Here is an 18,460-nt window from a genome sequence, read left to right on the forward strand (position 1 = left end):
AACATTTTTTTTCCTGACAGAGTACAACCTCACTTGAAGAAATGTTTTGAAGGAATTGCAAAGGTGGAATTTACAGAAAGTTTGGACATCACTCACATGAAGAGTAGTGAAGGAGAAGTGGTGGAACTCGTAGACACCATTTCAACAGCCAAAGCCAGAGGTCAAGTGGAGAAGTGGTTGGCCGAGTTAGAGAGAGTTATGATTAAATCCATCCATAAGGTAGCCAACTGTATTTATTATTATTTCTAGTAAAGATGATAGAACGTTAATGTATTATTGATAAATGCACTTTTATTTAGAAAAAGTGAGTCATGAATTACCAATTCAATTGTAACAGATAGATTGAAGGCAAAGATATAGTCTCTGATACTAATTTTGTAGTGACTCACTTGAAAAGTGGGACAAAATACCATACATACTACAACAAACTTGGGTTTTAGTCATGAGTCTGTCTCATTTCTTGTGCTTTCAATGTTAGACACACTTTGGTCTGCATAGTCTGTCTTTAGTCTCGCCTTGGAAGCACCTCTCTGCAGTTTCACATCAGTCTCCTTGACATGTATGCCCCTCTGGTGGTTCCTTTTGTTCTGTGAATATATAAAATATGTACCAAAATGTTAGAAAATCATAAGTACTTTCTACAATTAACAGTAACTTCATGTCTTCCATATCTCAGAAAGCATATTACCACCTCAATCATTTGTAATTATTTTTGTTAGTAGAGAATTTTAAGTCGAGGGAGCAGATAGAGCTTAATTGAGCAGTTAATTAATTTTTTACTATAATGTGGACTTAGCATTCAAGTTCCTTACCAGGAATAAAAATCATGATTGAGCAGGGAAGCATGAGAGAAAGAATGAGAAGGAAATATGGCATCAAGCCCTAATCAACAACAGTTTTCATGAATTTTTCAGATGCTGTCACACATTATTGAAAAATTCACTGGAATCTAGGTGTTTAATGTACATCATGTGTCTTAATGTTCCTTTCTCTTAAATATAATTTTAATATCTGCTTGCTTTGTATTTTTTCAATAGATGCAAAATCTTTTGGACAGGTTCCCATTTCTCCCTATTATGGATTGAGTGATAATGAATGTCCTTATGCATACTGGTTTCTTTGATTGAATTATTTATTTTCTTATGATAACTTCTCATATGTAGAATCACTGGGCAAAAGAGGATGAGCTTTCGTAGGGCCTGATAAATATTGACAAGCAGCTTTCCCATTTACGCAGCTATCAGCAGTTAAATGCATTTCACTTGGACCACTACTTAGCAGCATTGAATTGGTTATATGGTTTGTTACTTGATGTGTACAGTGGTAACTCATTATTTTAGACATATCTAATACTATTTCAACTATTCTTTTAATTTTGTTTGTCAAAGTACTCAGAGAAAATATTTTGGTTACCATTTCAGAGCATTAAGATGGGGTGGCAAGTAAGCGGCTAGGAAATATCTTCCCCAAATGTTCATGTGTTAAGTTTGTGTCGGTGGGAAAAATGCAAGTGAATGCAATGTAAAATACTACAGATAGGAGCTATGTGTGTTACTGTGTTGTGCTATACGTATTTGCATGCTTGAAAGGCTACTGCATGCCTAAATTAAGTGAATTTTGTGTCATTTCTAAATAATAAAAAATCATGTTGGCACCTTTGCCCTTTTATCTTACTGGATTATCATGGGTTTAATACTGCAGTTTTCTGTAGTTTGGCAGCTTGCAACTGCCAAAATATGTTATTTTTCATATATGGCATACACAGTTTAAAAATATATTTTATATACAATATTATAGAACTTTATGGACTCATATTTCTCCTCCTCCAACTGTATAGAAATTTGTGATTTAGATTTTAATGCCTCCCTCCTATTCTCTCCACAGTGTCCTTCTAGAACACATATTTATTCCATCTTTGGCGTTTCTCTACGGTACCTTCTATACTTTCCTGTGTTCCTCCCATCTCTCAGTTTCTCCTTTTCACCTGCCCTTTCTGTGGCTTCCTCTGACCTTTTACATTTTCTTTATTATCAATAGACAACATTGCCCTTCATTTCTATTCAACTCCGTAAATATCCTAGGTAAACTAGAAATCCAGAAAGATTTGCCTATCCTTATATATTTCTCAGAAAAATGTAATTTTGATAATCTTTTCTGAAATTCAGACATTAACGTGACTATCACCTCATAGATGCTACTATTTTTGATTGATACATATAATAGATTGGAATGTTTCCCACTGATGGCTGATAGAAAAAGTGGATCTATGAATTCACTGAAAACATATGTAGTAAAGTACATGACTTAGGCTTCCTGAATTTACAGCTCTCAACTCTCCATGAATGAATTATATATCCACCCTGTCATCATAGCCTTGGGCATCAAACTACAGGACTGAGAGGGAGTGAGGTCTGGAAACACAGGAGGAATTTCAGAGGAATTGTGTAGGGTGCTTGAGTGTGCATGTACAAATATACACATGGCTGAGTGGGGATCTGATTAAGTTCAAAGAAAATAAGGTGTGAATTTGACAGATCTCATTTTGGAATTATTTGAACTTATGTTTTGTAATTAAATTGCTTGCGTTCAGTCCAGATGTACCCAGGACATTTTTGGCTACAACTGGCCAAAGGAATATTTCATATAATGTGGTTCACACAAATAGATTATGTATCAGCAAAATAAAATGCTATGTCATATATTTGTTTTGCTCTCAGGTGTATGGAAAAACTTGAAATTGTCTAGTTACATGCTTTAGATCTTCATCATTGGCTAAGCTGTAAGAAGTTGAGCAGTACAAGATAATCCACTCAGGAGTTAGCTCTTCATTTTTTAGCTTGTTCAAGTAAAGTATGAAATTGTTTACCTTTAGCATTTTCTTTTTCAATTAGGTAATTAGAGATGCACTTTCTGCCTATACACAACATGAACGAATTAACTGGGTAAGAGATTGGCCTGGACAGACAGTTCTCTGTGTATCCCAAACCTTTTGGACAACAGAAGTACAAACAGCTATTGCAAAAGGACAAAAGGTGAGCTTTTATTACCCACAAGTTTTGCAGCATTTTTTAAATAGTTATAATTGCCAAAATACAATTATTCTAAAAAAAAAAATAAAGACAATCCACTCAAAAAAGCCAAGCGTACTGGAGCCTCAATCTTTTTATTATATACATTTTTATGCCTTTAAAAATACAGTGATAATAGGACAAAGAAATGTCCTAAACTCAGAAAGTTTAGGAGGAAATACATAATTCTCTTTTATATCTTCAGTAAAACTACCCTATGAAGACAAAAGATATTAATTGACTTATTTTGACTATTTTAATTTTTAGTGTACTGATTTTTAGTAAATAATAATATTTTGAATGATGCTTAATATTAATTATTCTAACAAATATATATTTAATATTATAATATTAAAATTATAATATTAAAATAATATTAAAAACAGAAGCAGCATTCTTATCCATAAGGTAGGATTCCAAGCAGGTCAACTTTTGGTTGACTGATAGGTCAGTTGGAATCTAGCAATTGCAGATGTTTAAAACCATGAGTTTTTCATGTATTTTTTACATGGAGTTTGGCATTATTGTCTGTAAGGTATTGTTGAGCACTGGTGAGTGAAGGGTTTGAGAGAGACTCGTATTCTTTGTAAGCAGGCAGGTCTCATAGAGGAGGGAGCTGAGTGTCACATGCTTAGTTCACTCCAACTTACCAACAGGTCACTTATTTCTCCTCTGAGGAAAGGATAAGGGCCTAGGGCAGGAAGTCAGGGATTTTTAGGAAAAAGTCTTTCCTCATGGAAACCAGAGCACGGGGAATGAGGGTTTCCCTTACAGCAGTAAGCCCTTGGGGATACTCCTGGGCTCTTGGCTGTCTATGTGCATGTTTCTTTTCTCCCCAGTGGGTCCAGAAACTTCATTTTGTCTTTTTACTTTTAAGCTACCACGCAGCCACCTCCCCACACAAAGGGATTCCTCTGTCGCCAATGTGGGTTACTGGGGGACATGGATCTCGCTCCTTGCTTGCTGGCCCCCCAAACCACCATGCCAACTTTCTCATTCATCACTATGGGAAATAGAGGGAACAAAGAAGCAAATGTGATCAAATAAGACAAATTTGTAGGCATCTTCCACATTTCTTCAATTTAAACGTGGTGTTTATTAAACCTCCACCCGTCTGTCAAAACGATATTTTTCTCTGGAACAGGTAGGAGTTGAGGTAGAGAATTTAAGTGTAAACCTTTCATGCTTCTACTTATCTCCCAGGCATAATTTGTTTCTCAAGGGACACACAATTTAGGTCATTCCATTTCAATGTGTCCTCTGCTCAAAGCTATCTGCCTACAATTCTTACCATATTGTTCTTAGCATATTTTATACAGATACAAATAGATTTTTTTTTTGGCTTACAACAGTATCCACTGATACTGAGATGAGGTTATTTATTCACTCATTTATTAGTTTACTCCATTTTATCCCGCTCGTGTAATATGGTGCACGTATGGAGCCGTTCACAGAGAAAGCCAAAATGAGAATCCATGCCTTGAGCGACTACTACTCCAGGGGGACTCAGCTTCGTAGACGTAGATCCTCTAAAGCTGTAATTGAGTGGAACTTAGCCAGCCTTTTTCGCTGTTACTTGCTGGATTGTTCTCTTCTGTTGTGTTTTGTGATGTTTCACATAGCTAAATTTCATGGAGTGAAATTAAGCGTTGTACGTGTCCTTAAAAATTAATTCTTTCCTTTTTCCTCTGCTTGTGCATACTCTGCTTCAATATGCCCTTCATCTGCTGTCTGTGTACCTTGTCCCTGTCTGTATCTCATGCATATTCAGTTTGTTTAGGTTCTGTAGCAGCATCAGGAGGGGATGGCACATGTTTTAGTATTCTAAAGCACTGGTGATTTAATATGTGTTTCTATCAGGGGAGGGTAGCACATGTTTTAGTATTCTGTGTGTTGATGACTTTTTCCTTAATTAATGTGTGGTTCACATTCGAAACTGATATCTTTGGTTCAGTAGCTGGAGACTCTTGGCAGCCTCAGAGGAGACTAGACATTTCCATTCTCTGCAAACACTCCAAGTTGTCTGGAGCTGGATGCTATGATAGCACCATGTTGTACTGTCCCACTTCCAGAGGACCCATTCCCCTCAGGATCTGTTTCCATTTATTTATTCAAGGGATAGTCACTGTGGAACTAGTCAGTATATGAGCTATTACAGGGGCTAAAAATGAATGAAAGAATCACCACTGTCACAGAGCTTGGGTTATTGCAAATATTGCTATGATTTTGAGTCAGTTTATCATTGTGTATGTAGAGGGAACTAGGTATGATAAAAATATGATTCCACACAGGGTTTATTTTGGATAACTATATAAAGTATTGATAGTTACCTTTAGATTCATTGGTTCACTGTACAGAACAGTTTACAATGAATAAAATGTAACAAAAGTGATTCAATATCATGATTTTTTTCAATCTAGCTGATCTGAATTCTCATTGATTTATTATAATATGGTTCCTAAAGAACTTAGTTCATCACAGTTTGAAGCTAAATTTTAGTTCTAAATCTGTTTCTCTAGTGTAGCAAAATACATTCTGCTGATGTAAATAGTAACAAATTCTTATGGACGTATAATTTATACTGTCAGGTCCAAACATTAAAAGTTTAATCTTATGCCTTGTGTTGAACTACAGTATGTGAGAACTGGTAAGGCTCTCAAAGATCCTGACTTTTACTGATTAGGAAACTAAGATGCACCACCTGGCGTAGTTTGTGTTTTGGGGAGCAAAACTATTCTTACTAATCTGTGTACTCAATATACTTAAATTCACCAATTGGCTCCAAGAATTTAAACACTTGGGGTTATTTAGACATAGGTGGGACAGAATTTTATTTTTCACTACTTATGAAGCAAATTAATAGCAATTAATTATGAAAATGATATAAATGGAATAGTGTTCAAGCACCAAACTTTTGAAAAAATGACTTCCTAAAAAAAAGGATAAAATATTTCAAGGAGTAATAAAAGTGACCCTTAAAGAAACAAGTCTCCAACTCTACCCTTTAAGCTTTTCTCGTCCTTGGAAATCCTCATTTTTAGTTTCATTGCTACCACTTAACCTGGTCCTAAAGGAGTGAAATAAACTCATTGGTGCCCAATGCTTATTAAATATTATTAGAGTGGGGAAAAGTGACCACATCAGCCTGCTGCAGCATATTTACACTTCCCTTAGGCACAGCAGTTTTCATTGATTTTAATTTGATTTTCCTAAACCCTCTTCTCTTTTTCACATACTGATCAGATTTACCCACCAGAAAAGAGACCCCTCCCAAAAGAGCCTGATCCTTAGAACTGGCCTTAGCTCACCATAAACTAAAATGTTAGCTGTTTTGTGTTTTAGGATCTTTACATTTCAAGTGGCACAAATCCTACTCAGAAGCTCACACAGGAGTACTAGAAGGATTCATGAGATCTAAGGTAGAGCATTTGGAATCAGGATCTCAGGGCTTCATCACTGCTGCAGTTTCTCTTTTGTTGTCTATTTTTCATCTCTACTGGTCTCTGTCAGGCTTTTTTCTGCAGTGGGGTGAAGGCTTTCAGTAGCTTCGGATTGGCATTCTGAGAGTCTCCCAAGCCTAGTGAAAAGCACTTTTCTTCCCATCTGTATAGCAGTCCCTGGAAAGAAGTGTGATTGGCTCTGGTTGGGTCACACATGCCCTCCTTCATATTGCCTTGGAGATGGGGCAATATGATTGACAGCTCACAAAACCACAAGAGCATACAAGAGCAGAAATGGAAAGGAGGGGATGTTGGGTAGGCACAAACCATGTATGTCAACTATGTCTGGCCTGATTGAGCTTGTTCACCTAATACCTTTGTAGTAAAAAATTTTTTTTGATTATTTTTAAGTTATGTCATATGGAAAGTTATAATAAAAATGTAGAAAATACTCTGTATACATGCTAGGTCAAAAATTTTTTGTTCAAAAGGATTCTGATCACACTGAGTAATTATATCTTATTTTCTTTCAGTCTCTTGAGCAATACTTGGAAAAATGTAACAAACAAATTGATGATATTGTCACCTTGGTTCGTGGCAAATTGTCCAAGCAGAATCGTGTTACTCTGGGAGCCCTCGTGGTGCTGGATGTCCATGCTAGAGATGTTCTCACAACACTTGTTAAAAAGAAAGTTAGTGATGACTCTGACTTTGAATGGTTAAGTCAGCTTAGGTACTATTGGCAAGTAAGTAATATCACTGAATGTTATTACTCAGCAATTTCAGCTCACAGGTATATAATTTGTGCTTGCTAGCTCACATGAGAAATAGTATCAGTAATATAGGATTTTAGGATTTTAGCTGATGGCTGACTATACCTAAAAAGCATTCTCCAGATTGAAGATTAAGGCAGCCAAAAACTATATGTCAAGTGTTTGAAAACTGTGTTTATATCTGTATCCAAATGTATAGTTACATAGAAATACATATATAGATGCACACAAACTATGAGTAATTATAAAAAATTACTCATTTGAAATTAGTCATTATGCTTGCTGAATCTGTAAAATGTTGAAACTAATCAGTTTATAATTGTGTTCTTAGATTCCTGATGCATCTAAAGAGTGTACAAATCAGACTGTTTTAGTATGATTTAGTCATTAAACTTTCCTCTTGTTGATCAATTGAACTAACCAGAAACATGATCTGGAGGAAGGTTTTTATCAGGGGATCTATGTAGTTGGTGATGTCAGTCACCATCAGGAAGGCAGGAGGAGCAGGAACAGTACAGTGAACAAGACTGGGCCTGCTGAGAATGGGAAGAGAGAGCTGAGGATTGGAGATAGAGACTCAGAAGTTATCATATTCACTTTTGTGAAAGGCTTTGGGAGGTATGGAGTGGGAAGAGAAGAGTTACAAGAACCAGAACCCTGGAAAACCATATGAGGCCGTGAGTACAGTGGTTAGGAGCTCAGACTGTAGACTGATTGTTTCAAATGCTACATCCTCCCCTTACCGGTTGTGTGACTTGGGCAAGTTACCTACTCTCTTCAGGCACCCGCTTCCTTATCTGTAAAATGGTGATGATGATAATACTCCCTCTACAGTGAAAACAAGTTGAACAAATGATTGAAAATATAGGAGAATAATGAACTATCAAAAAGAGTAAGAAAACAATCCAATTTACAATTGCTCAAAAAGAATAAAATAACTTAGGAATAAATTTACCCAAGAAGGTGAAAGACCTATAAACTGAAAACTATAAGACACTGATGAAAGAAATTGAAGAAGACACAAATAAATGAAAAGATCTGTGTTCACGGATTGGAAGAATCAACATTGTTAAAATGTCCATACTACCCAAAGCAATCTACAGACTTAATGCAATTTCTATCAAAATTCCAATGGCATTTTTCACAACAATGGAACAAACAATCCTAATATTTTTTTATGGAAACAAAAAAGACCCCAAATAGCCAAAGCAGTCTTGAGAAAGAAGAACAAAGCTGGAGGCATCACACTCCCTGATTTCAGATTATACTACCAGAGCTAAAGTAATCAAACCAGTATGGTATTGGCATGAAAAGAGACACATAGATCATTGGAAAAGAATAAAGAGTCCAGAAATAAACATACACATATATGGTCAATTACTTTACAACAAAGGAGCCAAGAATATAAATGGGGAAAGGACATTTAATAAATGGTGTTGGGAAAACTGGACAGCCACATGCAAAAGAATGAAATTGTATCACTATCTTACATCATACCCCCAAATTAACTCAAAATGGATTAAAGACTTGAATGTAAGACTTGAAACCATAAAATTCCAAGAAAACATAGGTGGTAAGCTCCTTTACATTGGTCTTGGTGATTTTTGAATTTGACACCGAAAGCAAAGGCAGCAAAAGCAAAAATAAACAAGTGGGACTGTATCACGCTTCTGCGCATCAAAGTAAAGCATCAACAAATTGAGAAGGCAACCTACTGAATAGGAGAAAATATTTGCAAACTATATATCTGATAAGAGGTTAAATCCAAAATAGATAAGGAACAGATGCAACTCAATAGCAAAAAAAAATCTGATTAAAAAATGGGCAGAAGCAGCCGCATAGCCCAGGGAGATCAGCTCCATGCTTTGTGACCACCTAGAGGGTTGGGATAGGGAGGATGGGAGGGAGACATAAGAGGGAGGAGATATGGGGGTATATGTATATTATAGCTGATTCACTTTGTTATAAAGCAGAAACTAACACACCATTGTAAAGCAATTATACTCCAATAAAGATGTTAAATAAATAAATAAAGCACCTCTTGGACACTTAAATAAATAAATAAAAAATGGGCAGAGAATCTGAATAGATAGTTTTCTAAAGAAGACATACAGATGGCCAACAGGCACATGAAAAGATGCTCAACATCACTAATTGTCAGGAAAATGCAAATCAAAACCACAATGGGATATCATCTCACACCTGGTAGAATGGCTGTTCTCAAAAAGACAAGAGGTAACACATCTTGGCAAGGATTTGGAAAAAAGGGAACCCTCATGTACTTTTGGTGGGAATGTAAATTGGTGCAGCCACCATGGAAAACAGTATGGAGACTCCTCAAAAAAAACTTTAAAAATAGAACTACCGTATGATCCAGCAATTCCTCTTCTGGGTATTTATCTGAAGAAAACAGAAACACTTAACTCAAAAAGATATATGCACACCCATGTTAATTGCATTATTTTTTACAACAGCCAAGATATGGAAACAAACTAAATGTTCATTGATGGATGAATGGTTAAAGAAGATGTGAGATATATAGATATAGATATAGATATAGATATGTAATAGAATACTACTCAGCCATAAAAAATATTGACATTTACAGCAGCATGAATGGACCTTGAAGGCATTATACTAAGTGAAATAAGTCAGAGAAAGACAAATACCATGTGATCTCACTTATATGTGGAATCTAAAAAACAAAATAAAATAAAAATTAAAAAGCTGAGAGATACAGAGAACAGATTGGGGGTTGCCTGGGGGTGAGGGTAGGGAAGGTGAGAGAAATGGGTGAAAGGAGTCAAAAGGTCAAAACTTCCAGTCATAAAATAAGTAATTCATGGGGATGTAATATACAGCATGGCAACTGTAGTTAATAATACTGTATTGCATGCTTGAAAGTTGCGAAAAGTAGGTCTTAAAAGTTCTCCTCACAAGAAAAAAATTCTAACTGTATGGTGAGGGATGTTGACTTATTATGGTGATCATTTTGCAATAAATATAAATATGGAATCATTATGTTGTATCCTAAAACTAATAAAATGTTGTATGTCAATTATACCTTAATAAAATAGTGTTAGCAAGTTGAAAAAAAGAAAATATAAGAGAGGTAAAGAATAAATACACTTTCCAAAGTTGTTCTACGGGGAAAATTGAAGCCAGTGACTTCAATTACTTATCCAAGGAAACTAGATATTGAATTCTTCTACTGAATTAAATGATGCCTGAAAAGTGAAATTTAAAGTTGTTGTTTACAACATGGCTATTATTTAAGAACTTGAGGTTTCATATTATTTAAATTTTTATTATTTAAGCTAACTTCATTTTATCTGATTTGTACTAGGACAATCATTTAGAAACAAAGATGATTAATGCTGGTTTACGATATGGATATGAATATCTGGGTAATTCTCTTAGGCTGGTTATTACTCCACTCACTGACAGGTGTTACAGGTAAACTCATTAATTTAAAGATCTAATTGGAACAACTTTCACTCACTCCTAAATTACTCAATTTTTTAAGCACCAAATGTATCCTCTGTTATCTTTGCCTAGACCCTTAATTCTTGTCTCAACATGACCTTCAATTTCTTTCTCTGCTGGCGTCTTCCTCTCAACTCTAGAGCTCGAAGTATTATCAGGCGTTCCTGTTATTTTTTTACTTTGTTCATTTCTCCTTTCTTGAAACTTCTGACTCTTCCTTTTGGATCATTTGAGACATCCTTCTTCCTTCTCCAAGGAATTTTCTAGAATTCTGTCTTCATGTATTGTTTTGTTTCCTGCGTCATGGTTTCCTGAATGTCCTCATCCATTCTTAGGCTTTAACAGCCTACATTCTGAAGATCCCCAAACCTGTACCGCCAGCCAAGGTCTCTCTCCTGTTAAGTTTCTCCACACACCTGCCTGCTGGATATCTCCATCAGGTATCTCATAGGTATTTACATGTACATTGTTTTTTATTGTCCTTCTGAATAATAAAAGACCTTTATGTTTAACACCAAGGTCCCATCTCCCATACTCCAAATTATTGTCAAATACTAAATTAAACTATGTTTTTTTTCATTTTCTCAACTGTAAGTAGTTTATTGACGAAACCAGTCTCAGGATGTGAGCAGAAAGCAATTTTGTTCTTTTTTATCACCATTCTTTTAAACTTGCTCTATCAAATATTTTCCCCATTTCTGGATGAAATCTAAGGTAGATTCCTACTCTTTCTGGCAACTTTAATATGTTAATGAATAGTGTTATTATTTTCAGGTACTAAAAGTCCATTTAGGTCTAAAATGAAAGTTACTATTTTTCAACCAGTTTAAAACATCCCTTCCCTTCCAGCTTGAGCTTGACTCAAGCTCATGGCCTGCATTTGGGAAGGTAAATGTGGTCAGTCTTTTGTCATTTTTGTCCCTGTCCTTTGCATTCATCCCTCAATAGCTCATCTTTTAGCTCCTCTAGTGTTGGGGGTTGATGGAGGAGAGGAGAAGGAAAGGGAGAGGTAGGTTTATAGGTGACAGGTGTCTTGGGTGACAACTATCTCCTGGCTGTTTAGTGCCTTCCTTGATGGCACAAGTCTAGATGTACCAGATCTCCCAGGGGATGTTTATGTGGGTTCTTTGGGAATCTGCAGTCACCTGCTTCTCCCACCTGTGGAAAATGCCTTCTCTGGCTGGCTGCTGGTGACTTTTGCTTCAGCCTCTGCTGAGGTCCACCACACACTGACCCTCTTCCTGGGGTCTCCTCTGATTCTACATGGGCCTCCTGCACAGGGTCCCATTCAGCTTGACTCAAATCTGGTTCCCTTCCAGTGGGATCTAGGTCTGCCCAGATGATACACACATTTGTTTTGCCATCAGTAAGAGTGGATCTTTCTTCCCATCCCTGTTTTGTCCTACTCTGCCATCAGGAGAAGCTGCAGGCATTCTCTTGACTTTAAATATTTTAAAGCTCTCAGCTTGGGGTTTTAGTCAGAATTCTAACACAGAACGATCTGTGTTTATATACCGTTACACATTTTTTTACAACTAATATTTATGTAGGTTTACCAAAACTTTTATCAGTGTCTTTACTTGCCATTGCTTCTTTCTTTGTCTGATTTCTGGTTTAATTTTTCTCCTTACTAGGCAATAACTTTTAGTAATTGTTCAAGTGAGGCTCTGCAAGTAGTGAGCTATACCAGTATTTATCTAAAATTGCCTCTTTCTCTTCTTATTCTTCTCTTTTTTTTTTCTTTTAGTCTTCACTAGATTATTAAATGATAGATTAGCTAGGTATAAAACTGTAGATGAACAGTAATTTTCCCTCAGCTCTCCAAAGATATTCTATTGGCATTCATCACTCCTGCTGAGTATTCTGTTATTCTAATTATTATTCCTTTATAGGTGATTTTCTCCATTGTAGTTTCTAAGGTTTTCTCTTTATTGTTGATGTTCACTGGATGTTACTAGATGTGGATGAGTTTTTATTTATCCTACTTGGGACTTTTTCAATTAATATCTTTAATTCTGGCAAATTCTTAGCCATTGTTTTTTGAATTTTGCCTTTTCCCCATTCTCTTCCTTCTTTCTTCTATGTCTTTAACTTTTCTTATAGTTGACCTCTCTCCCTGGGTGATTTCTTCATATTTATCTTCTAGTGCATAATTCTGTTTCTTTAGGTTTTCTCTGCTATTTATTCTGTTTACTGAGTTTTCAAAAGTTCGGTGATTGTAGTTTTCATTGCTAGATTCCATGTTGCCTCTCTTATGAAATTGGCTTCTGTTTTTCCCCACAATTTTATGATGTGTATTGCTTTTTTTTTTTTTTTTTTTTTGGAGGTACGTGGGCCTCTCACTGTTGTGGCCTCTCCCGTTGCGGAGCACAGGCTCCGGACGCGCAGGCTCAGCGGCCATGGCTCACGGGCCTAGCCGCTCTGGACCAGGGCACGAACCCGTGTCCCCTGCATTGGCAGGTGGACTCTCAACCACTGCGCCACCAGGGAAGCCCGATGTGTATTGCTTTTTATTTAAAATCTTATTTTAAAAAAATTGCTAGGATACCAAAGAAGGCAGAGTGCCATATGTGCAGTAACCCTCCCAGACGATTGTCCAACTGCCTTTGTCGCTGCAAGTCTGATTCTTAATTCTGATCTCTCGTTCCAGTTTTAGCTGTGAGCTAAATTTAGTAGGGGTGGTTTCCCCGTGTAGTCTTACATTTTCTCAGCTGTGGAGGTGTCCATGTGGAGCAGTTTTACATGTATCTCTGTGGAGGGCTCTAGGGTTTTCAGAACAAAATTTTAATGTTAATTTCTCATTTTGGGTTCATGGCCCATCAGTAATGGGAACTGGATCCCACCCTCCGTGAAATGTAGGTTTCTCGTTGGGCACTGTATGAAGGGTAAGCTTCCTGTCTCTTCCTTAGTTGACTCTTCTTTGTCTCTTGAGTAGGTTGCTGGAGTAATTTTAGTTCCCATTTACACACAAGGCAGCCTTTCAAGTCTTCTAGCTTTAAATAGTGAATCCATTCCAGCTCCTCAGCTTGCTCAGTTCTAAGGATTTATTTTCTATGTGGGTATAAATACACTTGTGTTTATATGCAAATTCCAAACCAATGTGCACCTCTACAGCTCTAGCACCTAATTACTTTTCCAGCTATGCATTCCCTCTTCATTGATAATTTCCTTTTCATTCGTTCAAAAATGGCTATATATTTCAAAAGTTGTTATATTTTTCTTTTATGTAGCATTTCCATATGCTTGCAGTAGGGGGATTGGGTGACTCAGGGTCAGCTGAATTCTCTGTATTGACCAGAAGTCAGCACTGAATTTCAAAAGTGAATTTGTTCTGCTTTTGTCATATATACAGCTATTCAGAAGTAAAACATAATAACAGACAAAAGTAATGCCCAAGGATTTTCACAGACTAGTAGGAAGGAAGGAGTTATTGATGGGGAAGTGGAAAATTTGGCTCTCAGCTTAAATTTTTCTTCTTTTCAGAACGTATATAAAAATCACATTATTCAACAAAGATTGTTTATTATATTTCAGAACCTTATTTGGAGCCCTTCATCTGCACCTTGGAGGAGCACCTGAGGGGCCAGCTGGAACTGGAAAGACTGAAACTACAAAAGATTTAGCCAAAGCTGTAGCCAAACAATGTGTTGTTTTCAACTGTTCTGATGGGTTGGATTATCTGGCTTTAGGAAAATTCTTTAAGGTTTGAGTTGACTCGTCATTTGCGATATGATAACTTCTCAGAAAGGCTGTTCATAATGAAACATAATTTGATGCAAGTAAAAGATTTACTGTAGTTTAAGCAAAGTTAAAATTAAAGTATTATCTCAGTAATTCTCGAGAGAAGTAGGGTTATATCAAAAGCTTATTTGAGAAGGACCTCTGCCTCCAGTCCTTGCTATAATGGGTCAGTATTACTGATAGAAATGAATGAGTGGTGTCCCTCCAGTATACTGGACAGCTAGAAGTTTGAGAACCACTGCATCATGTAGAAATTGTGGTATCTAAAGACTTCTTTGTCCGGTAGATCTTGTTATTAACAAGTTAATATTAACAAGTTCATTAATCATTAACAAGTTCAATGATTTACTTCTATAGACACATTCTAATTAATCTTTTTGGTGAACCTGAAATCTTTCTTTTGTTTTTTTGTTAATCATTTTGGTGAACTTGAAATCCTTCTTTTGTTTTTTCTTAGTCTGAGTCAGATTCCCACTCTTATGAGTCTGTAAGATTGCAAAAAGGGAAGTTAACAGTATAAAGTCCCTAAGTTCATCGGTGTAACCTATGAACATCTGGTCATTTTAGTGCTTTGTTGCTACAGCCTGTTATTCCTTAAAATATTAGGTGGTAGAATTGGACACAAAATTATCCGTGTGGGATTATGGGCTCTACTTATTTGTTTATTTGATTTCTATTTTTCTATACTTTTCAAAGTACATTTTAAAGATTCTGTAATCCTTTTCAAAAGTATCTCCAGAAAACGTTAACATTAAAAAAAAAATACACAAACTAACAAAAAGGAATATAACAACCCTACCCCATACAGTAAACTATTCTTCCCTGAAGTATGGCCTAGTCATTTTATAATAGATTTGGAGCATAAAAAGTCTCTACATTTGTGATGCTGAAACAATTAGAATAAAATAAAATAAAATATTATAATGAATAACATATGAAGAAAACATTTGTGTGACCAGTAACTATTTTAATCGTCCTCTATCATGATATACAACCTTGTTGTAATGATTAAAGAAATAAACAGCAAATCTAAAAGATTCTATGTGTAGTTTGAATAGCCACTATATTCCTAAATGTTTAAAGAAAAGTCTGGTATGTGCTAAGTTTTCAAATCTATATAATGATATTCTTAATTCTTTGATGTAGATTCATATACTTATAATATTAAATTTGATTATTGATAAGTATTGATCATATGGACAGTTTGTGTTAGGATCATGCTGAATAATGGGGGTACAAAATAAAAAAGACATAGGTCTTACTATTAAGAACCTCACAATCTGTATAACTGTTTGAACATGTGACTTCATAAGCATTCTGTTCTGTGATTTCTAATCCTTTTATTTTATCGTGTATTAGATTTCTAAGTCATAGAGTCTTCTCTAAATAATGAAAATGTACTACTCTTTGATTGCATGCCATTCATGTTTAATCCAGTGTTTCAGTAGATTGAACTGTACACAAATCCAAGGTCAGCCACTATTAGATGTATGGCATTGTACTAATTATTGATACTTAACATCTTATGTGATATAGCCTTAGTTTCCTCTCATAAAAGAAATATACAAAGTGCCTTACATCATGCCTGGCATATACTAGGTACTCAGTGAAACACACATACATACATATGCAATCTATAGAATGTACATTCAATGAATATTTTTGCATTGATTTTTTAAAGTTAGTCCACATTTCGACTCAACTTCTCAAGCTTGATTTTCCAGTTTTTCCTTATGACCAAATGGCACATACTTATGAGGTATCTGTGAGTTAGAACTGCAAGCTAGTGCCTCAAACGGTGTTAGTTGGTCATTAAGGTGCTCAGGCCAGAGAGTAGTCTCATTGGCAACAGAAGTCATCTTATTTAAAGGAGTATTACAATCCATTCTATGGAGTCCATAAGGAAAAAGCAAATAAAATCAGCTTGTAAATAAAAAGTAAGAAAGGCTATGAAATTATAGATATACATCTAAATGGCAAAAGATATACACAGAAAGTAAAAGAAAAAATCAATTGGAAAATTTTCCAGTTGATTGAACTCTTTGTTCATGCAGAATAATGAATTGGTAATAAAAGAATAAGCCATCTTTAAAGCTTTAAAGATAAGGGTGAATAAGCAATTTCCTTGATAGGATATTAAATCCGCGAAAAGATGAGGTGAAAATACAACATTTCAATGTAATATTCAATCAGATAAAATTGAAAAATTTCATTGATCTTTTCTCCCAGGGACTGTTATCTTGTGGAGCCTGGGCTTGCTTTGATGAGTTTAACAGAATTGATTTGGAAGTACTGTCTGTGGTTGCTCAACAAATTCTTACTCTCCAAAGAGGTAATGGACTAGTTTATCTCTGCATTGTGTGAAAACAGTAGAAATATAGGAGGTAATGAATGGCACCAGTCCCATTTGTATGTGGAATTGCTAAGTCACTTCATTCTTGATTACTCACAGGTATTAATGCAGGTGCGGATTTACTAGTGTTTGAAGGAACTGAACTAAAACTTGACCCCACGTGCGCTGTCTTTATAACAATGAACCCTGGATATGCTGGGCGATCAGAACTTCCGGATAATCTGAAGGTACAGAAAAGGCAATTATATTATCGATTTCCTTTCTGTGATTAACACAGTTAATATATAAAAAGAAAGCACATGCTGTTCTTGAATTTTATGAAAAACTTTTGCTTTTAGATGTTATATTTTAGACAACTGTTTTAGAAAATAATTTTAAAGCTTTGAGTACTTTTAAAAAATAGATATGCAATTTCCAAAACTTCTATTTTAAAATTAGTCGTAATTATACAAATTAGAAGACATAGGAAATATTGAAAAAGGTACCCATTCTACTGCTTACTATATTGTATTCCTCAATTTTAAATGCTGAAATCAGAAAATTGTGAATTCTGAGGTTTTTTTCAAGTTAATATAATATGAGCATTTTTCTATCTTTATGAACATAATTCAAACTGTAAATAAAGTTATTGAACTGTGCTTACTGTTTGACATTTAGCTTGCATTTAGTTTTCCTTCATTATAGATAATATTGCAATGAGCAATTTTTACTTAAGGCTTTTCTCTATTTTTTTTTTTAAGGCTTTTCTCTATTTTAAGATACTTCCTTAGGAGAGTCATAAGACCAAGAGCTGTGTTGCTAAATTGCCTTCCAACAGAGGTTGAAATAATTTATATCCCATATCAATTCTCAATTCTCCTTAATACCCAGCAGTAGTTTTTTGTAAGAACAAAACAGTTTGCTAATTGAATAGACTAGAATCTTCATTTAAAAAACAAACTTCTTTGATTATTAGTGAAATATGACATTTTCCCCATATCTTTGTTAGACATTTTATATCCTTTTCTGGTGAATTGCATGTTTATGGCTAGCACATAGAGAGAAAATGTTGAAGAATAATGCAGTGATAATTGCGGATCCAAAACCAAGTCTTCTGACTCTAAATCCTGCATTCCTTCCACTATCCACATTTTTAGAACGACAGCTTCTCAGACTAGTTGAGGTACTTTTCCATCGAAAACACTTTTGATTGGACTCACTGCTGCCAAGTATTTTTGTGGTATTTTTATTCCGTACACTTTTATATGTTAGACGTGATGTTTTAGTACTTTGCCTTTGTGAAGGATGGTGTGACTTAAAAATAGAAACTGGTAAATCCTCCTTCATCTAAGAAGCATTTTGCAACTTTTTATTGGGATACACATTTGGAAAGCTCTTTTTGTAGCAGTACTTTTATTCACTCATGTTTTCCTTTTATTCAGTAGGATCAATCTGAATACATAAATATTTGTAAAGGCAAACATCTGTGAGTAGCTAATCATAAAAAGCTGGGACCAGTATTGGTTGAGTCTGTTAATACCCCATGCAGACTTTTCCATGTTTTATTTATTGTAAGTGTTAAAACAGTGTCAAAATATTCACCTTGTGGTTCTTGGGGTA

At 35.4% G+C, this 18,460-nt stretch overlaps 1 protein-coding gene across 1 annotated transcript in view; it reads left to right on the forward strand.

Annotated features, from left to right (window-relative positions):
- Positions 1-18,460, forward strand: part of DNAH7 (dynein axonemal heavy chain 7) — a 227,248-nt gene that overhangs the window by 63,342 nt on the left and 145,446 nt on the right. The window contains exons 20-26 of the mRNA XM_060151173.1: positions 21-219; positions 2,892-3,032; positions 7,042-7,254; positions 10,628-10,737; positions 14,302-14,470; positions 16,738-16,840; positions 16,961-17,088. Coding sequence (XP_060007156.1) covers positions 21-219; positions 2,892-3,032; positions 7,042-7,254; positions 10,628-10,737; positions 14,302-14,470; positions 16,738-16,840; positions 16,961-17,088 — 1,063 coding nt within the window. The remainder of the gene's footprint in view (positions 1-20; positions 220-2,891; positions 3,033-7,041; positions 7,255-10,627; positions 10,738-14,301; positions 14,471-16,737; positions 16,841-16,960; positions 17,089-18,460) is intronic.

Source organism: Lagenorhynchus albirostris, chromosome 6 (genome assembly GCF_949774975.1).
Source record: "Lagenorhynchus albirostris chromosome 6, mLagAlb1.1, whole genome shotgun sequence".
In the NCBI taxonomy this organism is placed as follows: Eukaryota; Metazoa; Chordata; class Mammalia; order Artiodactyla; family Delphinidae; genus Lagenorhynchus; species Lagenorhynchus albirostris.